General features: G+C 41.6%; 1 protein-coding gene across 2 annotated transcripts in view; it reads left to right on the top strand.

Annotated features, from left to right (window-relative positions):
• The first annotated feature begins 2,047 nt into the window (after nt 1-2,047).
• The window catches only part of BUB1 (BUB1 mitotic checkpoint serine/threonine kinase), a 34,945-nt gene continuing 11,542 nt past the window's right edge, over nt 2,048-25,450 (top strand). For both annotated transcript variants that reach the window (XM_078382877.1, XM_020808374.3), the window contains exons 1-16: nt 2,048-2,193; nt 4,628-4,687; nt 4,776-4,920; nt 6,378-6,574; nt 7,101-7,144; nt 9,741-9,823; nt 10,141-10,193; nt 11,085-11,281; nt 12,157-12,314; nt 16,557-17,164; nt 18,529-18,581; nt 20,437-20,559; nt 21,497-21,610; nt 23,372-23,453; nt 24,209-24,290; nt 25,189-25,351. In XM_078382877.1, coding sequence (XP_078239003.1) covers nt 2,126-2,193; nt 4,628-4,687; nt 4,776-4,920; nt 6,378-6,574; nt 7,101-7,144; nt 9,741-9,823; nt 10,141-10,193; nt 11,085-11,281; nt 12,157-12,314; nt 16,557-17,164; nt 18,529-18,581; nt 20,437-20,559; nt 21,497-21,610; nt 23,372-23,453; nt 24,209-24,290; nt 25,189-25,351 — 2,230 coding nt within the window. In that variant the 5' untranslated portion in view covers nt 2,048-2,125. The remainder of the gene's footprint in view (nt 2,194-4,627; nt 4,688-4,775; nt 4,921-6,377; nt 6,575-7,100; nt 7,145-9,740; nt 9,824-10,140; nt 10,194-11,084; nt 11,282-12,156; nt 12,315-16,556; nt 17,165-18,528; nt 18,582-20,436; nt 20,560-21,496; nt 21,611-23,371; nt 23,454-24,208; nt 24,291-25,188; nt 25,352-25,450) is intronic.

Raw genomic sequence — 25,450 nt, 5'->3', positions numbered from 1 at the left:
TGTATGATTTTAAAAATAAAAACTTGTATTTTATTGATAACAACAGAAGGAATGGTAAATCACTTTATCAACTAAAATAAAAAGGCAATCAGAAATAATAAAGTATCCCCTCATACACACTCTCTCTCAGACCTTCACTAACACAGTACTTTATAACATATACAAGCCCTAACTCCCTAAGTCCCTACCAGACCCTATCCAAGCCCTATCTTAGACCCTATCTAAGCTCTATCTAAACCCTATCTGACTCACACCTCATTCACTCCCCCCTTAAATACCATAGCTCCACGCTCTGAAGTCCCACCTCCCATCCTGCTATAGGCAGATAAACTCTAGCTACAGCAGTGACGGGCAGATGACATCATCGCTACCGTCACAAAGGCGAATACCCTAATATGCAACAAAAAGTCAGGGTTGAGAATGTGCATTGTAAGGTACACATTCTATTTTGCGCTGCAGCATGGTTATTCAGGCTACTGTACGAAACCAGATTTATTTGATGTGATTTATTACAGGATGTGAAGCTTTTCTAGAGTCGACAGGACAGGGTGTGCAATACCTTCAGTCGGACCACTGAAGTACTGTATTAAAAACAGGCTAGATTTTGAATTGAGTTGTGGACAGAAGCACCATAAAGGAGAGGGCAATCAACAAAGAAAAATGGTATTAAGGTCAATGAATAACAGCCAAGAAATCATAAAAGAGATAAAACACAGAAAGCATTTTACTACACAAGGAGAAACAGTAAGTAGATAGTTAGAAGGGATTGTTCTAGATAAAATAAATGGGAAAAGAAGTGCTGGAACAGAAAGAAACCTTCATTTGCAATTATTTTCTAGACTGGTGTGGATGCCACATAATATCCTTGTTTACAGTTATGCCAAGACATCCAACTTATGCCAAAAGAAAAACAAAAAAGAAACTATGGATCCAATGTGCCTCCTTGTCAAGGGCTCAACTTGATGATCCACAGGATCCCTTTCAGCTCTTCAGTACTAAGATTATTATTATTAGTAGCATAATCTGGATTCCCAAGGGTAACGTGGGCGGCACAAGAATTAATGCCAGTTTGAAACCAACAAACAGTAGCCAGCCCTGTCCCAAAGTACTGTACTATAAAAGCAAAATGCGGATCACTGAACTGTTACAAAAATAGCACAAAAGCAGCGTGAGCTTTTGAGTTCTCCAGGATTCTTGGCGATGCTAAAATTCATCACACAAGGTGTATAAACAGGCTCAGAAGAGATGTTAAAAGTATCAGTTTACAGCTCCTTCGATCAGGGTGTGTAACAATCAATAATTTTGAAAATCAAATTGATTTAAAATCACAATTTAAATTTAATTTTTTTAAAAAATTACGTTGTCAAAAATTCTGATTTTTTAAAAATTTAAATCGTGATTTAAAATTCATCCGGGTTTGGATGCACAGTCGGTGGTTTCTCTCCATCTTCTACCTGGAGAATATCAGGCAAAAGCCAAAGAAACAAAACAAGACTAAAAAAGAAGAGATTATCTGTCACCTTAAAAGACAATTACATTTTAATGTAAACGTTTGCGGACGTGTCTACGAAAGCTTACATTAAAAGACTAACTACATATTATATTTTAATGCTTCTTTGCATTTTGCCTGCTATGCTTGCACAGACTAACAGGGCTAAATCTTCTGCAACTACACCTCGAGGATGAATTAATGTCCAACAAAACTGGGTAGTATTTAAGTTGCCACAGAGCTTTTTATTTTTTTTTATTTTTTTGCTGCAAGTAACACGTCTCCATCCCGCCCGATACACAGAAATAGCCACAGAAGGGATGAAGGCTGGTGGTAGAAAGATAAATGGCTGTTTCCACTCCATTTCAAGGGTGCCGCCTCTCATTCCGTGGCCTTCGGAGAGGGACCGCAAGAAACAGAGGCGTGTGGCGCCTCTTTCATCTCTTATCTCTATGCGATAGCCTACTCCACAATTCGACCGCTGAATTCTTCGCTTTCAACAGACGGAAGGGGCTAGGAAATCCTCCGCTCCGATTGGCTTCTCTTCCCGAGGCACTGGCCAATCCCGAGAAGACTGGGATGGCTCTGCGGCTGCGCGGGGCGATTTGAAATCTTCTGTACACGTATCCGCCAGTTATGGCGGACGCCGCCGCTTCGGGAGCGCCTCTCGGCGAGGCAGCGATGGATCTCTCGGCGCGCGCAAGGTGAGTCGAGGGCGGCGCTGATCTCGCCCCCAGTGGATCCATGGCAACTCTGGGATCTTGTCTGCCCCGCGTTTAAAGGGAGAGGATCCGGGCCGGAGTTATTTGTGAATTCTGCTTGAAAATCCCCGGGGGTGGGGTGGAATGCCCTCTTTACATGCGCAGAGACCGAAGCCACAAGGAGTCCCCCTCTCTGTGCATTCTTAGAGGAGCTCTTCTTGTAAGTAAATGAAAGAGAGCAAACAAATTCTACTACTATATGCAAGGAGATGAATGCGTTAGCAGGACCCTTCTTTATTTGTTTCCATTTACAGTACAGTACTGGCAAAGAGAGCTCCTCTAAGCAAGCATAGAGAACAAGAGTTTTCATTGCTTTAATCTCTGGCCATGGGGAGAGATTAAAGCAATGAAAACTCCTGCGTTTTCCTTCCCTGGGGGGCAGGGGCTCATTGCTGCGATCCTAAACGCATTGACTGTAACAAGACAATCGCTGAAAAGTGACCTGTTACTCACTGTTAGTATTAATATGTTATTTTTTCCCCTTGTTCTTTTATTTATTTGTTTGTTATATTTTAAAAAATTGCCACATTGTTGTATTTATTGTTAGATAAATAGGGGTCTGTGAGATTTTTAAGTTTTCACTTGTAAATTGCCACGAGTAATGTTTGCATTAATGGAATGGTATACAAATCAAGTAAATAAAGAAATCTAAAAATGGTATTCAGTGGTCCATACAAGGTATTGTCCAACTCTGAATTTTGTTTACAGCCCACAAACATATTGTAGAGCAATGGTTGTTGTGGGTTTTTCGGGCTCTTTGGCCATGTTCTGAAGGCTGTTCTTCCTGACATTTCACCAGTCTCTGTGGCCGGCATCTTCAGAGGACAGTACTCTGTGCTCTAGTGTAGTTGGCTTGAGAGTGCAGTATTTATGACTGTGAGATAGGCTTTTGTCTTTTTCTGTAGATGGATGATTAGTGTCTTGTGCTAAGGAGAGGAGATTATCTGTCACTGTGGTTGATGGGTGTCATTAGCTGACACATTCCTCTTTTTTTGTTGAAGTTCTGCTACTGCAGATTTTTCTGGTGGTTTTAGTCTGCAGTGTCTCTCATGTTCTTTGATTCTGGTGTGTATGCTGCATTTTGTGGTTCCAATATATACCTGGCCACAACTTTCAAGGTATCTGGCATACTCCTGCAGTGGTGGTGGGGTCCCTTTTGTCCTTTGCTGACCATAACATTTGTTGTATTTTTGTAGTGGGCTTGAATACTGTTTGTAGGTTGTGTTTTTTCAAAGGTTTCCCCATGCGGTCCGTGACCCCTTTGATGTATGGCAGAAGTACTTTATTTGTGGGTAGCTCTTTTTCTTCTTCAGTTTGTTTCTATTTTCTGCAGTAGCTGAACATCCCTAAAACAAACTGGGCATGAAATTCTATTTCAAAATACTGAAATACTGGACAACACCAGCAATCATTACGTCAGACTGCACAGGGAAGCCATTGAAATCCAGAAGCACCAGCAGAACTTCAACAAAAGAGGAAAGTGTGAAGCTCAACAAAACTTGGCTCCCAGTTCTCAAAAATACAGCATGTAAAAGGTCAATGCACTCTACCCAGCCACAAGGACAGGGGATCACTACACACAAAAGACCAGCTAATGACACCCATCAACCACAGTGACAGATAATCTCTTCTCCTTAGCACAACAAGACACCCACAACAAGACACACTAATCACCCATCTACAGAAAAAGACAAAGGCCTACTTCACAGCCATAAATACTGCACTCTCAAGCCAACTACACCAGAGCACAGAGTGCTGTCCTCTGAAGATGCTGGCCACAGAGAATGGCGAAACATTAGGAAGAACAACCTTCAGAACACAGCCAAAGAGCCTGAAAAACCCACAATAACCATTAGATCTCGGCTGTGAAAGCCTTTGCGAATACATATTGTAGAGTAGTTTGACAATCCACCAACTGGGCAAAGTGCTATTGGCTGCTGCTGTTCCTGGCTGGAGGAGAGAATTCAGGGAGCATGAAACCTCTGAGATTCTCAGGTGTCTCTGCATGTAAACACTAAATCCTGGGTTAATGTTAATGTGTGAACATAGCTGTTACAACATTGCCCTGATCAGTCATTCTCTAATTCAGCTTTGAAGTGACTGACCAGCTTCACTCCCTTCCTTGTTGCTTTCTCCATGTGGGCAATGGTGAGTTTGAAGAAGAGAGAACTTGGCTTGTGTGCAGGCTCTACATTTGAGCAAGAATCCTGGAAAATCTACCATTTGTATATTTGAAAAACAATATCATATCATTGAACTTTTGTTTTCTGTCACCTGTATTTGTCAGGGTTCTTCAGTGGCTCTGTTCTAACAGTAGTAAGTGGTTGTATGGTGTCAATTCAAATATTGATATGACTTTATTTGACTTGCTCCACAGGCTGTTTGAAGCTCATATACAGAACTATAGTGGTGATGACCCACTTGATCCTTGGTACAGGTTGGTCCTTTCTTTGACTGTACTTCTTAAGTCCAGATTCTCAGTTTCCTGAAAGACAAGAAGCTGATTCACTGTCGTGTTTTTTTAGGTATCTTCAGTGGGTAGAAGGAATTTCAGAAGCAGAGGGAAGAGAAAATTACACATCACATTTACTGGAGCAGCTTATGAAGACATTTTTGAATGAGAAGAGGTACCAGCAGGACGCAAGATTCATCGACTGCTGCATAAAATTTGTATGTACAAGCAGCCCAAGTGATGTTTATGAGAGGTTTAGCCTGTATCAAATAATAAATTAGCAATGTTTTATGCCAGTTAACAGACAGATGCAAGCAGCCTTTAAAATGCTGGATGTGATAGCAGTAAGATATAAATAGTTTGTATTCAAAAGATTCTTCCTGTTGATCATGTCGTTTTTGATGTGAAATTGAAGAATTCCATATTATGGAGGGAATGCATAAGATTTTTCACTGTTGACTTGGAGTCTTCATCTGGTTTCACATTCTTCTCATCTTGTTCATTCAAAGTCCTCCGTTCCCAACCTTGGGTACCTCAGGTGTCCTTGGACCTCAACTCCCAGAAACCCCAACCAGCACGGCTGATAGTACTGTAAAGGCTTCTGGGAATTGCTGATAGTGAAGGCATCTGGGAGTCCAAGAACACCTGGATTGCCCAAGGTTGGGAACTACTGCCTTAGATGTTTCTTCTAGCTTCTGTCGTGGCGCAGTGGTACTGCAGCCAAAACTGTGCTCACGACATGGGGTTCAAATCCCAGGTAGCCGGCTCAAGGTTGACTCAGCCTTCTATCCTTCCGAGGTCGGTAAAATGAGTACTCAGCTCGCTGGGGGGGGGGGGCAATGTGTAGCCTGCATAATTAAATTGTAAACCATCCAGAGAGTGCTTGAAGCGCTATGGGGCGGTATATAAGCAGCACACTTTGCTTTGTATCAAGAAAAGCAGTGCCAAATATTTATTTCATCCTTTGTCATTGATTATCAGGAGCAACAAAAACCTGGCTAAAGAATTTTACAGACCATGCTCTTTTGTGCATGCAATGGGGTTTTCTAGAATTTGTGCCAGGAGTTATCTAGTACGTTCTTGTATAGGTATAAGCTTCATTGAGAACATTGGAACAGTCTCTACCGTGTGCAGTGCCAAACCAGAGATTGTTGAAGCTCTGTGGCTGGAGCCTAACACTCAGGCTATGGTGGAGAGGATACTAGCTTCTGTCCTTGAGCACGTGGCTGTTTTGGCACATCATTCTGACTTCACAGTAATATTCCCAGAGTTTTCTAGGTAAAAAGTACTCAAGTAGTGTATCGGTCCCTCTGCTTCGAGATCTTGCAACTTACCCAACCCTATCAGCCACATTCTCTAAGTGATCTCAGCTGGCTTCTCTCCCGGAAGCACAGGGTTATTGGAACTCCTGGACCTTAGCTTTTGGACCCAGACAGTCTTACCCACTGATCTGTGTCAGCATATCCTACTACATATCTACAGAAGGCATATGGGAAAAAAAAAACTTCTGCTAAGTCAAACTGTTGGATGATTTTGGGTTTTCTCATTTCTGCATCTTTTCCAGTTTATTTACTTGTTTCTTTCCTGCCCCTGTTTATTACAGAAAATTATTGCTGTTGAGCTGATCCCATTTTTCTAACTAACGTTCATGTATTTTCGTCTCTGTGTTCTGTAGGCTAGCATCCTTGACAACCCAAGTCAGTTTTTTGACTATATGTACACTCAAGGAATTGGTAACAAGTCATCCATTGTGTACCTTGCTTGGGCCCAGCATCTTGGCATGCAGGGAGACATTTCTCATGCAATCACCGTTATTCAGAAAGGTATTCGCAATGGAGCTCAGCCCACTGAGAAACTACAACAACAATACAGGTATGCCTACGTATGGCCTGTGATTGGCAGCTAATCTTCTACAATGACCCAGGAATGGGGAAGTGTAGACTTCCTAATATCCAAAAATTGGGTTTTTGCAGAAAATTTCTGCTTGAACCCTCTAGTAGCCAAAATAAAAGTAGAATACTCTGGTTTCTCTTCGGATCGTATAAATCTTTCCCCTTTTACAAAATAAAAGTAAAATGCAAATGGGGTGTATGTGTGTTCTGTTATTGTCAAAACATGGCAGCATTTCTCCCCTTCCTCGAGAGTGTAAGTGATTTTAGGAACCAAATGTTTTGAAAAAATTGGGTGTGTGTGTGCTAAGGCAGTGGTTCCCAACCTTGGACCTCCAGATGTTCTTTGACCACACCTCCCAGAAGCCTTCACGACCACCTCTGCTGACCAGGATTTCTTTTAATGTCTATTAAAGTTTGAAAATAAAACATCTGAAATATAGAAGCATGTGGCTTTTTTATCTTTAGAGTTCTTATTTTAATTATTTTCTTTTCTCTTTCCAAATCAGACAGTTGCAGAGTTGCCTATCTCAGAGTCAAATATCAAATCAAGGTGGGTCTCATTATTTTCAATAAATATATGAGTGTTCTTAAAAACTAGACTTTGGATATTTCTCCAGAAATTTTGGAAAATGAATTTCAGATAAATGGCCCTACCTTAATACATTTATAAGCTTTGTCTGAATTTAATTTCCTTTTTCTCTGCCCAAAATTTCTCACATATTCAGCAGTGCACTGAATTTTCTGAGTACAGTGGTGCCTTGCATAACGAGCGCACCGTTAAACGATGAATTCGCATAGCGATCCGGTTTTTGGGATCGCTAATGCGATTGCATACCAATGCTTTCTATGGCCGAAAATCACTTTGCGACGATCGCATAGCGATTTTTTAAAACAGCTGATCGGCGGTTCCAAAATGGCCGCCGGACGCCCAAAATGGCCACGTGCAGCATTTTCACGCCCTGCCCTCGCTTACCGAGGGCGCGAAAATGGCGGCTGGATGGGGAAACATCGCAGAACGGTGAGTTTTGGGCCCCATTGGAATGGGTTTTTCCGTTCCGAATAGCGATGTTTCCCCATAGCGACGGTTAATCCGGAACGGATTAACCTCGCTATGCGGGGCACCACTGTATATTTAATAATAATGAGAGATCGAGCGGCAGGTGTTACGGATTCCACATCCTGCCGCCTTCTGTGGGTGCCCAATCAGAAGCAGCACTGTGGTCTGCCCTGCCCTGCCTCCTCCTCCTCCTCCTCTGAGTGGGTGCCTGCAGGAGGAGGTGGGGTTAGAATCTGGATTGCCGCACAACAACCTGCTGACCTGAATCATGCTGCAGTGCAGTAAGTGCCCATCTCTGATAAAAATAATTCTGTGCCATTTAGTCAATTCTGGCAGACGACGATCCTTTCCAGGGTTTTCTAGATAAAGAGTAACTAGAAATGGTTTACCATTCCCTTTTTCTGGGATACCCTGATACTGCACTGTTTGCCCAAGGCGACACAGGCTGACTCTTCTGTGCTGCACAGTGGGGAATTGAACTCCCAACCTGTGTACCAAACTCACTGAGCTGTCCAGCCAGCTATCTGTATTTACGGCATGGGAAACCTAGATGTTTACAAGGTCTAGAGTCCTGGTTTTTGATTCTTAGTAGTGAGCAGCTGCTTTAATCATGTCTACGCAGACGTTATGGTGTAAGTAAGGGAGAGGTGGAGTGGGATGGGGGTTTCTGTCTAGAGCTGTTCTAATTTCTTTGGCTATTTGTGCAAGAGATTTTATTTATTTATTTAACATATACGCCACCCACTCTACCCAAAGATCTCTGGGTGGCTTAGTTGATCTGGAGAAGATCTTAGGGTGCGCTGGGGTGAATGCCTGTGAAATGGAACGGAAACAAGTAGTGTTTTGTTCATAAATTTATCTCTGTCCTGTCCTTTATCAAAAAGAAGCAGCACTCTTTAAAGTTTTCTATTCTTTCTATATCTAAATGTTAAGATAGTTCTTTAAACTACAGTGGTACCTCGCTTAACGGGCGCTCCGTTTAGCGACGAAACCGCATACTGATGAAGTTTTTGCGATTGCTTTTGCGATCGCTTTGCAATGTTCCCTATGGGGAAAAATCGCTTACCGATCATCGCAAAGCGATGATTTTTTAACAGCTGATTGGCGGTTCCAAAATGGCCACCGGGTAAAAAAATGGCCGCCCGCTGTGTTTAGGGACGGATTCCTCGCTTAAGAGGCAGCGAAAATGGCCGCCGTATGGAGGATCTTCGCTTTAAGGTGAGTTTTAAGCCCATAGGAACGCGTTAAACAGTTTTTAATGCGTTTCTATGGGCTTTTTAAGATCGCTTAGCGATGTTTTCGGTTAGCAGTAATTTTTGCTGCACGGATTAACATTGCTAAGCGAGGCACCACTGTACAGTATTTAAAATAATTTGAACAATCCAGCAACTGCTTGGAGGGCCCAACTGGGACTGTCTGGTTTAATTTCAGTGTCCAATTAAAAACGGGCCGTTCACTTGGAGTTTTGAGCCTGTTGCTTTGTTTGTCCTGCTGAGTTGTGGGTTTTACTTTGGTTATGCTAATTTTTTTTTTAAAAAATACTCCGCTGCATCCCTCATCATTCAGGGAAGGTCCCCAACATTCTGTGGTGGCTTTTAGTAGGGACATGTGATTGTGAGGGGTCTGTGGGGAGAGGAGCAGGAAATGTTTCTTCCACTTTGCTAACTTGCCTTTCACATGCAAGCTATTGAAAGTTAATTTGGTTTTGCAAAATTGGCATTCTTTCTGAAAGCCACAGTGGTGTGCTGGCATTACTGTAGTAGATGCGGGTGACATTTTTGTTCGACAAAAGCTTGTTTCTTTACTTCCCCACCCCCTTTATCTTCTAGCCTCGTTTTCCCCCCTTCAGCACGTAATCAATGAGTGAGATAAAATTTCAATCTATATTTCTGCTTCCTTGAAGTTGTGTTGGTCTTTTGATTCATCCTGCAGTGAAGATTTAGGGTAATCTGAATGTACAGATAGTCTTTAATGAATTAATTTATTTCCTTATTTTTCTAGAGGAAACTTTCAATGTTCTGTTTTTATCAGTCACTGGTTATCTGAATCACCAGGACCCGTTTTTATTTCTCTCTATCTTTTTCTATAGTTGGTGTCCTGCAGCCGCTTAATCCTCAGCTGTCCAATCAAATCGTGGCTAAAGCTGACCTTCCGTTTGTCTGCCAAAACCAGGTATTTAGAAGCAGTTGCTATGAGACATTAGAACAATCTCACGGAAAAGGTTCAAATGTGGAAGAGTCCAGTTTATTCTTGCATCACCTTTAATTGAAGAGTTAGGTATAAGTCATGATGTGGAAAGGTAGCAGCATGTGAAGTGGTTGTGGGGGTCTGTGTTGAGCCCCTCATGCTTGCAGTAGGAGCCATTCACACCATACACATACTGTGATGTGCAAACCCAGTGCCTATTTTCCTCCTCCCTGCATCTTGTAGACATTATCCTTGTGCCAGCAGAGTTTTTGGTGAGAACTTGCTGTCTTTTCTTCTTTTAGAATCCAGCTGATTTTGAACCACAGTCCACAACTTGTAAGGGACCACAAAATACGTAAGTTGCTGGTTTTTTTTTTTAAAAAAAAACCTATGATAAATTATCTTGTTAGTGTTTGTTAATAACCAGTGACTATTCATGCGTAAAGAGTCTTTGCCCATAGATATTTTCCTGTACAGCGGTGCCTTGCAAGATGAAAATAATTCGTTCCGCGAGACCTGCCGTCTTGCGAAATTTTCATCTTACGAGGTGAGTTTTCCCATAGGAATGCATTGAAATGTAATGCGTTCCTATGGGGAAATTTTTTAAAAAAGTCACCAGGTAGGAAGCTGGGGAAGCACCATTAGAGGACTGGCGGAGGTCCCCTGCAACCGGGGTCGCTGCTTTCAGAGGTTCCCCCGGCACTCTTCCAATGGTGCCGGGCAAGCCTCAGAAAGGAGAAAGGCAGGGGAAAAGGGTGGGAAATTCAAAAATAGTGCTGGAGAAGCCTTCAGAGGCTTGCCCAGCATCATCGGAGGACTGCCGGGGGACCTCTGAAAGCGACAACTGCGGTTGCAGAGGACCCCCCACCAGTCCTCCGATGGTGCTTCCCCCACTCCCTACCTGGTAAGTGACTTTAAAAAAATTCCCATAGGACTGCATTAATTAAATTTCAATGCATTCCCATGGGAAAACGTACCTCACAGTACGAAAATATGGAGTCTACATCTCTCATTTCATCTTCACAGTACGGCTGTTGGCTAGGCTGATTGGTGTTGAGACTGGATAGAGTAATCCTGAGAACTTTGCGTCTGAGCACAGACTTGAACCTTGGTCCTAAACTCAAACGTTGCTCTGAAGTCAAACACTGCGGCCGTATTTGAAACAGTGTCATTGTCTAGAGGCATCTTATTATTGCTGTTTTATTAATTGTCTGGTTGCTGGCATTCACCATGTTTTTCTTTGCAGGCAACAACCTGTATATGTAACCAGCATTTCCAAATCAGAAATTGTACCCACCCCTTCCTCCAGTTCTGTCCTTGAACAGAAGCCCATGTATGCCAAGAATCTTCTTTATTGTGAAGGCTCCGAATTGTGCTTTGAAGAAGTGAGAGCCAAAATATATTTGAAAAAGGCCGAACGTCTGAAAAGGCACAAGGAATGGGGTAAGTTTACAGTTTAAACTTTGACTTAGCCCTGTTCCTGAGGATGAGGATGAAATTATAGTGTATTAAGGGAGATACAACATTCAATAAACACATACGGACTTGGGTACAGATTAAATTAATTGAAATCAGTGGGTCTCTAGCTGTAATTTACTACAGTGGTGCCTCGCTTGACGACGTTAATCCGTTCCAGCGAAATCGCTGTAGAGCGAAATCGTTATCAAGCGAAATAAAAAAGCCCATTGAAATGCATTAAAAACCCTTCAATGGGCGAAATACCTGCTCGTCCAGCGAAGATGCTCCATAGGGCGGCCATTTTCTGCTCCCTGTATAGCGAAAAATCCATCCTAAAAACAGCAGGGAGCCATTTTGCATAGCGGGCGGCCATTTTGGAAACCCGACGATCAGCTGTTTTGATCGTCGTAAAGTGAAAAATCGGTTCCCGAAGCAAAGAACCGATCGTCATAAAGCTGTTTTTTCCCATTAGAACATTGTTTTGCAATCACAAAAGTGATCGCAAAAACCTAATCGTCAAGCAGATTCATCATTTAACAAGGTAATCGTTAAGCGAGGCACCACTGTATGTTGACTTTCGTAGGATCTGGTTTAGATTGGCTCCAACCCACTACCATTTGGTCTCTGCTTTAAAAAGTAAGCTAAAATCTTAATAGCTTTATAAAAACGGAGACTAGGGCAACAAACAATGTAGAGTCTGTGTTGGGTGTAGTTTTCTATAGTTGTGCCATTCTTCCTGGTGTTTTCAGAGTAATTTTACTGCTATTTACAAAAAATTAAAACATTTAACGAGAGGAGAAGAAATATCACCAACAACCACTACACTTTGGTTTCTATAATATGGCTCTTCTTGCATTCAGAGGATGAAGACAAAGAGTTTATGAAAAAGAAACAAAATGATCTAATTGAGCTACAGAAACTGCAGCAAAAGCTGGACCAGCTTTCCCAGACATCATCATCATCTCAGAAAACAGTGCTGCCTTTTTCTACTCATCAGTCCATTCCAAGCACCACAATGGTATGTTTTCATATAATATGTACTGATGTGAGATTTGTTTATTTATTTGTGTTGTACAAATCAACTTTGCCTCTAGCACCCTCCTGATGTGTTGGAGATTTTAGTTCAATACCTTTAGAGGGTTGCTGGGAAGACTGGTAGCAATACTCACACTCAAGTTGTTGATGTCATATTATTGCTTTTTCTTGAAAGACCGCCTTCTCCGTGGTGTTTTATGGAACCCATTCAATCTAAGCAAGCAGAATCCTTTAATTATGTCCACCCATAAGTAATGTTGTAACTGCAAGAGCACAGAAAGACATTTTCACTGGCTTTTCGAAATATCCAACTGCAGATATGTAAAATTCTCCCAAACTGAAGTCTGATGGTTTTATTGTTGCTACTTTACCCTGTATTGGGATACTATAGTGTTGCTTTTTTTCCTGACAACCAGCAGTTCTCTAAGGTCTTCCCATCCTTTTAAATGGAGATATTGGGAAAGGAATCAGGAACTATCATCAGGTGTAAAATGTGCTCTGGAACTGAGATATGATTATACAGTGGTGCCTCGCTTAATGGTGATAATCCGTTCCAGGAAAATCGCTGTTAAGCGAAAACATCGTAAAGTGGGGAAAAAAAACATTGAAACCCCTTCAGTGCGTTCCAATGGGGTCAAAACTCACCGTCCAGCAAAGATCCTCCATAGGGTAGCCGTTTTCGCTGCCTGTCTTGCGAGGAATCGTCCCAGAAAACAGCGGGGAGCCATTTTGTTTACCCAGTGGCCATTTTGAAACCGCTGATCAGCTGTTTTAAAATCGTCATTTTGTGAAGAATCGGTTCCCGAAGCAGGGAACCAATCATCGCAATGCGAAAAAAAACCATTTAGACCATTGTTTTGTGATCGCAATTGCAATCGCAAAAAGATCATCGTAATGCGGTTTCGTTGTAATGCAGGGCAATCGTAAAGCGAGGCACCACTGTATCTGCCACTTTTTGAATTTTTTTTGTCCCAGTCACCTGGTACTAACATCACTTCACAGGTTAATGGATTAAGGTAAGTCAGTCCTTCCCAGCCTGCTGCTCTCCAGATGTTTTGGGCCATAATTATTATCATTTTCCATAAACATGGCCAATACAGAGGAATCATGAGAATTGACATCCAGAACATATGGAGAACCAGCTTCCCTGGGGTAGGTGTTCCAGCCCTTTAAGCATGAGTTTCACAGTTATTGAGGACAGACAAAACTGTAAAATGTTTGTTTGAGGAACAGTGGAAAAACGTTTATCATAGACTGAAGGGATGAATGCAGCTGCTTATTTCCCCCTCCCTTTTTCACTGAAACAGTGATATCTACGTTGGCTTGGGCATGCCGTGAGAATGGCTGATGGTCAGATTCCAAAAGATCTCCTGTATGGAGAATTAGTGCAGGGAAAGTGCCCCAGAGGGAGACCACAGCTGGGATACAAGGAGATCTGCAAGCGGAATCTGAAGGCCTTTGGAATGGACCTCAACAGATGGGAAACCTTGACATCAGAGCTTTCAGCCTGGAGGCAGGCGGTGCAGCATGGCCTCTCCCATTTTGAAGAGACCTTTGTCCAGCAGACCGAGGCAAAGAGGCAGTCCCAAAACAAGCAAAACCAGGGAGCTGGACAAGGGACAGATTGTATTTGTCTTCAGTGTGGAAGGGATTGTCACTCTTGAATTGGCCTTCTCAGCCACACTAGGTGCTGTTCTAAGACCTCTATTCAGAGCACATTACCATAGTCTCTTGAGATTGAAGGATTCCTACTACCTCACTTTCCCAAATGTGGTCATTCAATATCCCCCAGGATCCCATCTGCCACTCTGTATTCCTTAAAATTCCTCACTCTTATTTGCCCTAACATTCTCTATAGCAAGTCATTCCCCAACTCCCTTCTTTCAAACACCAATATCCTGTTGTGTGGCCCTGCCAGCAGAACTGGACATAAGATTCTGATTAAAGAACTGCTTTTAAAAATTTCAGGCTGCCCATGGCTTTGTCTGAATGTGTGCATCCCCAAATTGTAATAAGAATTTTTTAATCAATGGCAATCTGGGGATAATGATGACATTCTTCACATTGGTGTCCTTCCGCAAGCAAGCATCTAGCAAATCTTCCCGCCATAACTAGCTACCTGTGTGTGATTTTTAGATGGATTGTTATCCATTACTGCTTTGACACAGTACTATTTGTGTTTTCCGTTTTTGTGTTTCCCATTTCTCAGAGTAGCATTTTAAAAAAATATATTTGTATACTTACACTTCTTAGCTTTAATATTGCCTTCTAATGCAAGATACCTCTTTATACTCATTGTTCTTGGCTTTAAAGATTGTATTTTAATGATGTTAACCGCTATCATATACTGTATTCATTGTTTAAATATTGTCTTTCAGTGTTGTAAGCTGCCTTGGGTCCTTTTCAAGGAGAAAGGCGGGGCAAACATATTTTAAATAAATGAATAAATGAATAGCCCAGGTAGAACTACCCAATAGGATCCTGGCCTCTTTTTTTTTTTTTTTTTTTTTTTGGGGACTTATATACCGCCCCATAGCGCTACAAGCACTCTCCGGGCGGTTTACAATTTTAATTATACAGGCTACACATTGCCCTCCCAAGCAAGCTGGGTACAGTGGGGTCTCTACTTAAGAACTTAATCCGTATTGGAAGGTGGTTCTCAACTTGAAAAGTTCTTATGTTGAATCTGCATTTCCCATAGGAATGCATTGAAAACCATTTAATCTGTATCTGCTCTTTTCCGTCCATAGAAACTACAGTGGAACCTCTACTTAAGAACTTAATCCATTTTGGAATGGTGTTCTTAAGTTGAAACGTTCTTAAGTTGAAGCAAAATTTCCCATAGGAATGGACTGAAAATCAATTAATCTGTTCTGGCTGTTTTTTTGTTATGTAGAGGTGCGTTCGTGCATTGAAGCATTAGTTCCCATAGGAACTAATGCAAAGCTGGTTAATACGTACTCTACCACTAGGGGGAGAAATTTTTTTAACCTAAGATGACCTAAGGTTAAAAAAAGAGCAGGAAAGGTTGTTTTTTCCTGTTCTTATCTTGGATTTCTGTTCTCAAGTAGAAGCAAAATTTAGCAAATGGAGCTGTTCTTAAGCTGGATTGTTCTTAAGTAGAGACGTTCTTAAGTAGAGACCCCACTGTACTCATTTTACCGACCTCGGAAGGATGGAAGGCTGAGTCAACCTTGAGCCGGCTACCTGAGATTTGAACCCCAGGTCGTGAGCACAGTTTTAGCTGCAATACAGCGTTTTAACCACTGCGCCACCAATAACTTAAAAGTTTAAACACAGTGGGCAGAATCCTCTTGGTAGTCACATAAGTTTGTGTAAGGTCCTGGGGCGTGACTCAGTCATATGCCCAGCAGTGCAAATGCGATGTGCATTGGCAGTTAGTCATGGCAAGTTATGTAAACCTTACATGAACACAAAAAGAATTCCAGCTAAAACACCCGAGCATTGAAAATATCCATAAAGGTTTTTCTACATACTGTATAGTGGAGTTACTTTTTTTGTTCTTAAACCAAAGCATATGTGTGAAGTATTTTGAAACCTGTAATTCTATGCTGGTCCCTTTTCAGAGGTCCAAGGCCCACACATGCCCACCCCTGGACCTTAGAGCAGTGGTCCTCAACCTTGGGCCTCCAGATGTTCTTGGACTTCATCTCCCAGAAATCCTGGCCAGCAGAGGTGGTGGTGAAGGCTTCTGGGAGTTGTAGCCCAAGAAATCTGGAGGTCCAAGGTTGGAGACCACTGCCTTAGAGGATGATTCCTAGGATCTACCCCATCCACCCATTTTTTTCTTACAAAAGTAGTTGTTTAATCTGTAAATCCCTGTTGCATCCTCTGGTTACCAATTAAAAAAACAACAACAAATCAAACCTTTTTGCTGTGTGTAGGGACTCCCGGGGCGCTGGGAGGCCCCTCAGAACACAGTAAAATGCCCTTTAGAAGGTACATGGTAATTTTTCGAAAGTGTTTTTTTTTAAAAAAAAACAAGTCTCTGGTGTTATGTACATGCAGTGGTGTTGTGGAGCAACATTTTGACTCATTTGCGGGGGGGGGGGGGTCATAGGTTGCCCATCCCTGTTAGAACAGTGCTTATCTCTACTGAGGCTGAAAGTGTTTTCAGAAGTTACATAATGCAAGTTTCTAACTGAAAAACAAAAACAAAAAACCAGCAAATCCCAACCTTGTCATTCTTTCTTCACTTGATAAGGGTGCTCCATGTGGAATCAGAACTGCTCAGTGTTGGCCCGAATGGGCACCACCGTTTTCAGCCGGATGCCCGCAAAATTTGCTGAATTCGGGGAGGGAGCCTCAGCAGGCAACAAGGGGTGCTTCTGCTCTTCAGACCGACGGAAATCACCACCAGCAACCTATTTTCAGTGAGCTCTCGAGAGGAGGTGCTTCTGCTTTGCAGCCAATCGAAAGTTGGCAACAGCGACCTGTTTTTGGAGAGAGATTGCCGGGAGGTGCTTCAGGTTTGCAAGCTGACGAAACTCACCAGCCTCGATCTGTTTTCAGTGAGATGCTCGTAGGAGGTGCTTCGGCTCCGCAAACTGATGAAAATCATCAGCAGGAATCAGTTTTTGGTGACGTATCTGTAAGAGGTATTTCAGCTGGGCAACCTAATGAGAGTCTCTGGCAACAATCGGTATTAGCTTCTACGTCATCTGCACTAAATGCAGTGTCTCTCTCCAAAGCGAAATGCGATCTTGCGGATTGTGAGAAGAGTCTGCGTAGACTTCACGTCAGCTCTGAAGACCTTGTCCAGCCGCCCCAGAAACAAGTGATTGTCCCACATGGTTACCATCATATGGAACAGTAAGTGATACCTGGACACCTCACCTTATTATTACACTTAAAGCATGTATGTGTGATGTTTCTAACACATGCATACATGTTTAGAAACTTGTAATGCAAGGCAGGATGCTCTCCAGAGTTCTCATAGCCACACATACCCATCCTTTTTCTTTAGCCACATTGTATAACTAGATTCCTGATAAAGTTTTCTGCAAATCACATTCATCCATACATTTCAAGGATGAACTACCTGTAATTGGGCAAGAGCATGACTCCTAGTACACCTTGTATGACAGAATGTCCTCATTTAAACTGTGAAATGCATAAGCCTTTTTTTCTGGAGTATGTAACTACTTTGTTCCTCCCATTATGCGCAAACAGATTAGGAAATTTTCCACTTACTACACTTTCCTATTTCATTTACTCCAGGACATTGTTATTAATACTTTTGAAACAAAGTGGAATTTTAAGTTGAAGCCATGGTTTAAGTCTCCGCATGACTATATTTTTGAATTGTTAGATGGGGATTTAGAAGAAGCATGTGCAAGTCCTCATTCAGCGAAAGAGACTGGGGGAACGTGGGCCAGTCACTCCCAAACCCTGTCTAACTGGCCTTATCTGGTTTTTGGGAAGTGGTGAGGAGTACAGCTTGCATAAAAGAAATGTAATGAGTGAATGAAATAATTTATTGATATGGAACAAATAGCCATTGTACAGTGGTGCCTCGCTTAACGGGCATCCCCGTATAATGACGAAATCGCACAGTGATTAACTTTTTGCGATCGCATTGTGATGTTTTAAATGGGGAAAAATTGCTTTGCGATGATCGGTAGGTACCCTGTTTCGCTTACCGATCATCGCAAAGTGATGATTTTTAACAGCTGATTGGCAGTTCCAAAATGGCCACTGGGTAAAAAAAATGGCCGCCCGCTGTTTTCTGGGACAGATTCCTCGCTTACCGGGCAGCGAAAATGGCCGCCGTATGGAGGATTTTTGCTTAAAGGTGAGTCTGAAGCCCATAGGAACGCGTTGAAGGGGTTTCAATGCTTTCCTATGGGCTTTTTAATATCGCATAGCAATGAAATCGCTTTGCAGCGATTTTTGCTGCACCGATTATCGTTGCTATGCGAGGCACCACTGTACTTCTTTTCATGTAGATGTAAGCACATCCCAAGTGTTTTAGAACAGAAACAACCTAGCTTTAAAATACACTTCCTCTATTTCCTCTGCCCAAACCCACATTACACTAAATGCTAAGAGAAGGTAAAAACTTTGGGTTGAGCACAAGTTAGCATTTTTTAAAAATTAGATTCTAACCTTGTAAGAATTTGAACAATTTGCTCTTGCAAAACTTATGTATTGTCTCCATGACTGGTTCTGTACAGGCACCTGGACGCTTCTCATCAGAAACTTCAACATTCCACTGAAATGAGAGATGGTAATGATATAGTCGTTGTCTTCTCTTTCTTTAAAATATTCTGTGAGCTCTTGTACCGTAGCAGATGACTATTCTATTCCAAAGATGGGCAGAGTATGGTCCATGAACCACATGAAGGACCCATCACTCCCAGCCAACACTCCAAATAATAATAATAATAATAATAAATGTTTTAAAAGGTGTTCAAAGACTCTTACGGAATTTTTAGAAGAAGGAGATTTTGCCATCATTTCCCATCAGAGCCCCTTCTGCCCCACACTTCCCAATGTTTCTGTAATTTGTTTGTTTTTACTTATAGGCCACTAGAGAGTGTGACAGAGCTTTTTAGTTGTGGAAAAAAGACTTTCAAAGAGAAAAGTATTGGGGGGTAGGTTTGACGCAGGAGCAGTTGGCTGGGTAGCTCAGTGATTTAGGTATCGGGCTGCAGAACAAGAGGCTGGGAGTTTGATTCCTCCCTATGCCTCCCGGGAGACGAGCCAGCCTGTGTAACCTTGGGCAAGATGCATAGTCCCAGGCTTCCCCTAGAAAAGCGATGGCGAACCTATGTCACGTGTGCCAAAGCTATCACGCAGAACCCTCTCTGTGGGCACGTGAGCCATAAGTTGCCATCGAGAAATACTTTCCAGTCCTCCGATCCTGGATTTCGGCATTCCCCTCTGCTGGTGCAGTGGTCCAGTGGAAGGGTGCAGTGGCTGCCATTACCGGTCTAGCCTGACGGGATTGGAGGACCGGTAAGTATTTCTCTATTAATATCTTCTGTAGGGGAAAACACACAAGCGTTTAACCCTTGCAGTGCAAGGGCAGTTTTTTTCTAAACTAAAACCTCAGTATTCAGGTCTGATTGCAGTGTTGGCACTTTGAAATAAATAAGTTGGTGTTGGTTTTGTATTACAGTTTGGGCACTCGGGCTCAAAAAGGTTCGCCATCACTTCCCTAGAAGAAGGGAAGGGTAAACCACTTCTTTGTACTGTACTCTCTACCTGGAAAACCCTGAAAATGGGTTGCTATAAGTGAGAATTGACTTAGTGGCACGTTGTTGTTTTACTTAGTGCAGGAGCGAATGTTGCTTTTCAAGGTTCAAGGGTCAGTGTATGTGACTCTCAGACATTTGGAGACCATCCATTCTCGATTGATTGATTTGGCTTCAGCTTCTGTATCGCTCATCTGGCTACCAAGCTGTATCCTCAAAGAACTTGGCATAAACTTTGTTGTCTTCCAGATAATGCCCCACTTTCATATCTAGAGCGATTCAGCCTCAATGAAGTGGCAACTGTCTAACAAGAAATATAAAATCACGAGGCAAATTTGTGATCACGTTGCCAGTTGTGGTCGCTGGTGTAGTTTGGTAGAGAAAGTGTTTAGCTAGGAGCTGAGAAATCTCTTGCCAGCCATTATGCCCACCAATAGTTGATGCTGGGCTAAAGGAGCCACTTTCACGTGGAGTTGAAGAGAACTGTCCCTGACATCTCCACCATCCGCATGGCAAGGTCTGCGCAGGAAGGGGAATGTGTGAAAGGAGCACCAATGAGCATGCCAGCAGTTGAGTTCTACATATAAAAATCTAATTGTTTGAAGCATTGCCAAGTGTGTATGGCTCTCACTGCTTCACTTTTTCCTACATTTTGCCCAGTCTGTTGAAACTGAAATGCAAGGATAAATACAATAAAACCTTAGTTAAGGCAATCTTTTCAATTAGTAGCTTTTAAGAAAGTAAAATACAAATCCAAAGTTGAAGAAAAAGCTTATTGCTATTGTCCTATTGTTATTGTACCATTCCTGTGATACTTACATACTCCCAGATTTAAATAATGTATTCTGCTATTCAGTTCTGCTGTTGCCTTTCTTATAATTTTAGCATCGGGCAGTAGAAATGCTTCTATTTTCTGTGATAATCGTCATGCGACTCCAAACACATCAGCCCTGATGCAGGCAACTCCATCTAAACCATCTCCTACTGTGCACACAAAAGAGGCTCTGGGTAAGTATGTGGGTCCTCATAAAAACAAAACCGGATTCCACTGGAGACCCGTTTTATTCCTGCTTTATAGAACTACAGTATGTATGTGTCGTATGAATCAGCTTTCGCTTAGGAAGCTGCTTCACAATAGACACGTATGTGAAAGGTTAGCAGTTTAGGTAACGATGATGGAGTAGATTCAAATGGGCAAATTTCTCCATCAAAAAATCAACTAGTTTGTTTACAGCAGTTCCTTTGTTAGAAGCTCTTGCCTCAAGTAATAAATGAGGTTTCTGCTCTCTTCAGCCAGCGCTCAGCAATCACTGTTGTTGGCTCTGCAGGTAGAAAGATCAACTGGGTCTGGATGCAGGCATTTGGGCTTAATAGATTTTACAGGGAATGCACGTGACAGTTTTGAATGTATATTTCCTCTATATTTTGTTCTGAGATTATGAGGAAGGCAGCCAATGTTTGACAGGATTTATAGCTGTTTCCTTGATGCTAGATTACTCAGTCACAAAGCTCAAAATCTTGTATTTATCAGTCAAAACCCAAAGGAACGAAACAAAGCAAAGAGGAGAACATGTGGCACCTTAGAGACTATTATATTTTAATGTGAGCTTTTGTGGGCAAGTCCACTTTGTCAGACATATGGGGGGGGGCGGAAATGAAATACTGGATCAGTTTCACAAGTAAAACATACTATGTTTGTATCTGCAGTCTTGCAGAGGTACAAAGCTGGAAAGGGTATGAAAGACCAAGCTGGGGCATTCTGGCAATCATAGCCTTGACTAGTGTGCATCATTGCCCCATACCTGGTGCAAAACTTAAGCAACAATCATGTTGCAACTGAACTTGGGGCTGTGTTCTTATTTAAATGTTTCTTGTTGCCTTTTTAAACTAAAACCTTAAATTCATTTTTCTTTTTAATTTTTTTTCTTGTTTGGGGCCTAATTAGGTTTCATCATGGATGTGTTCCTTGCACCTTCTTCTTCAGGTGTAGCAACAACTATGCTTTCAGAAGGAGATGATGAAGAAGAGGATGAGTTTGAGGCCTTCTGTAGAAATAAAGGTAAATATTTCTAGCTGCAAATGGTAAACTGCTCAAGTCCTTTGATGCTGTAATGTTAGATTCCTTGTGCCAGGAGTTGAAAACGTAGACATGTGTCACATGGACCAGGCATCAGTTGATAGATTTAGAGTACAGTAGTGCCTCGCTTAACAATGATAATTGGTTCCAAAAAAATCGCTGTTAAGCGATTTCATCGCTAAGCGAAACACGGTTTCCCATAGAAATGCATTGAAAACCGGATAATCTGTTCCAATGGGAACGGATTGCCGTCCTTAAGCGAAAATCGCCATAGGAAACATCGCTAAGCAAAACACGGTTCCCCAACTGAAATGCATTGAAACCTATTCAGTGCATCTCAATGGGGGGGAGAGAAATTACAACAAATTTAAAAAGTAGGAACAAAGTCAAATTAGTTTAACAAAGGACTTATTAAGTGCACTTATGATTTCAAGCATTCTAAACATTTAAAAACATTTTTAAACATTTAAAAAACAGCCAACATGAGGCTGTCAAAACCATCGTTAAGCGAAACAGGGGGACCCAAACTGTCATTGCTATGCGAAGCATGGTCCCAAACATCGCTATGCGGAGCGCAAGATTGCTCCAAAAAAGTAATTGCTAAGCGATTTCATTGTTAAACGAAGCAATCGCTAAGCGAGACATCACTGGTATGTCTATGTGTTGATTAGTCCTTAGAGCAAGTCTGATTCTTGCTTTAATTAATGTTCTTCTGTTGTTGTTGTTTTCAATCCAAATTTCACAGTAGTATAATTTGTTATACTACTGTGAAATTTGGATTTAAAACAACAACAGAAGAAGAACAAATTTGTTAATTTGACCCAACTCCGGGAGGCAGTGGAAGACAGGAGGGCCGGGCATGCTCTGGTCCATGGGGTCACAAAGAGTTGGACACATTGACTAAACAACAACAACAACATAAGTTGTTAAAGCCAACTGAAGTTTCACGAAATAATTTCCTCCGGAACTTTTTGCTAGATGCCATATTAAGCAGAATCATGATTAATATGAGAGCTAATTGCTGAACCAATTGCTGAATGATGGGTTAACAGGTTGGTAACAACTCCCATCAATTCAAGTGGGCCCACCATACTTGGGAATAGTGGCTGGATTTCAGTCCAGGGTCCCTGAGATGATCTAAAGTTTGCAGATTATCTAGAGCAGTGGTTGCCAATCTTGGGTCCCCAGACATTTCTTGGACTGCAACTCCCAGAATTCCTGGCCAGTACAGCTAGTGGTGAAGGCTTCTGGGAGTTGCAGTCTAAGAATGCCTGTGGCCTAAGATTGGCAACCGCTGATTTAGAGTCTTCAGATAGAACTATGGGAAGTGTTCGGTGGATGTAGGGAACTGTGTTTAACTGGTCAACATGGCTGAGGGCTGACTGAACTGTCACTAAGCCGTTTGAGGCTGTGCTGCATCCAGACCCCTCCAAGTCAAAGGGTATTGAAATTTACTTACGACTAACCTGATCCCAGCCTAACTTTATGCTGGCTTTGTGGCTGCTGAGTCTGGGCTGAGTTTGGATCTAGCATGACTTCGCTTTTTGACTGTTCCTTTTGTGGCTCTTTTGCTGTCTGATCTCAGCCAGCACAGCTGTTGTGTCGGAAGATCCAGTTGTGAGAAATTTGAGATCACCTGTGCTCAACTCTCTTCTTGAAGCTTTTTGTCTCTCTTCATATATAGTAAAGCCAAATCTGTTTATTTTCTTCCCCACCATCCTTTATTTTAAAAATCACTCTAAGGTCCAAGTGAGGCCGCTGCCATTAAACCTGTCGCTCCTGCTGCACCACCTGCTTTTACAATCTTTGAAGACGAGAACGCAGAGTAAGTTGAAATTGTTTGCGTGTATGTGGTGTATAGGAATTAATGTCATGATGTCACCTGAAGTGGCCTTTGATAGAAAATGTGAGAAGGAAGATCTGGGAGATTTTAGAAAGTAACAACGAATATAAGAAAGATGGCTTTCTGTATGTTTTTTCATAGATTTTCATTCCTTATTTTGCTTTCTTTTATACATCATGAGCTGTTTTGTTATAGTGCTGTGGTTCATTTTAAAATAAAAGGAGAACAAAATATTCATGTATGGCTAGTAAGCCATTCTTTCTGTTCATTGTAGTTTGTTGCTTATGCTGCAAATGGTATGGCAGATGACCAAACTAATTCTGTTTTAGGTTGGGCAGCTGAAGAAACAAGCAGGGAAAATCTACAGTTGCCGGTTCAGTTCAGTTATGATAAAGCTGTGGTTTAAACAAACCAGAGTTCAGAAACGGTGTGATCTGGTTTGGAAGATTTACTACTCCATGGCTTGCTGTGGGATGCAAATGCAATCAATATTTTTCTCCTTGCAAGTCTGGAAGAGGAGATAGACTAGGGAAGGGGAAATCACGTGCTTAAAATTTGTTCTTTGTTCCCAGTAATTTCTAAAACAGACTAGATTGTTTGAATTGATCCATAGTCTCTTTTTTTTGTTATATTATGTTATGAGCCTGCAAATCTGAAAACGATTGCTAGTGTGAACCATTTGATCTCTGTGTGAATTGCTGTTCCCGAAGATTTGTGAAGTCCTTTCTGTTTTCAAGGGTCCATCAGCCACATCCAAAGTCAACGGAGACCAAAGTCTTTGGTGAACGTCTCACAGTAGGCTGTGCTGTCAAATCAGCAGTAAGTGTATGGCCTTTATAATAGAGATACATGTGAAGGGCATAAAAACACAATATTCTTGTAATGAGTTTCAATCAGATCAGATATTGAACTTCACATTTGTATATAGTGCCTGGTCTGCATACACATAATTTGTTGTGTCTGTAAATTGGTTAACTAAACCATAGCTGAGTGTTGCAGAGATTCACATGATAAAGGGGTATACAATGGTGCCTTGCAAGATGAATTTAATTTGTTCTGCGGTTAATGTTGTGTTGCGAAAAATTCATCTTGCGAAACGCGTTTTGCCTTAGGAAAGCATTGAAATCTAATTAATGCTTTCCTATGGGCAAAAAAAGTCAGAACAAAGTCAATTTTGGTTTACAAAGGGTTTATTATGATGATTTTAAAAAATTCAATTAAAATACGTTAACTTTTTAAACATCATAAAAAACATTTAAAAATCAGCAAACATGAGGCAGGAACAAAGAACGGAAAACATTCATCTTGTGAAGCACGATCATAGGAATATTTGTCATGCGAATTTTGTGAGAAAAATAAAATGTCAAAATGCACAATCCCAGAAAACCCCCACCAGCACGGTTAGTGTTGAGATATTTGGTGGAAAAAGTAACTTTTCCAGGCTCTTGTCTTATGATTACCCTCCTATCGCCAAACATAATAGGATTCCATATTTTTTTATATTATTATTATTATTATTATTATTATTATTATTATTATTATTATTATTATTATTATTATTATTATTATTATTATTATTATTATTATTATTATTATTATTATTATTATTATTATTATTATTCCCCTTGCCTGTCTAGATTATTTGATGAAATGTAGTCTTCTGCTTTGTGTAGAAGTCTGTGTGTGTGCAGCATATGCTGTGTTTTCTCTTCCGCAGGAGGAAAGCCAGCCCACTGAAGCCCTGACAGGTGACTACACTGTATGGGCAGGTCACTGCAATAAAACCCTGGCTCCCAGTCCAAATGACTCGGGTGATTTTCTGCATGCCGCTCGCTTTGCCTCAACACCATTCAGTGCAATTCCAGCACGTACTGACCAAGGTAGAGGGACATTTATATATATAAATAAAGCATTTGTGGTCAGCACAGTTTGCCTAAGGAAATCTCAGAAACTATTTACGGTGCCCATATATGCGATTT

This window comes from Pogona vitticeps, chromosome 1, assembly GCF_051106095.1.
Source record: "Pogona vitticeps strain Pit_001003342236 chromosome 1, PviZW2.1, whole genome shotgun sequence".
In the NCBI taxonomy this organism is placed as follows: domain Eukaryota; kingdom Metazoa; phylum Chordata; class Lepidosauria; order Squamata; family Agamidae; genus Pogona; species Pogona vitticeps.
The sequence above is the reverse complement of the archived record's forward strand: the minus strand, read 5'-3'. Positions and strand labels throughout refer to the sequence as shown.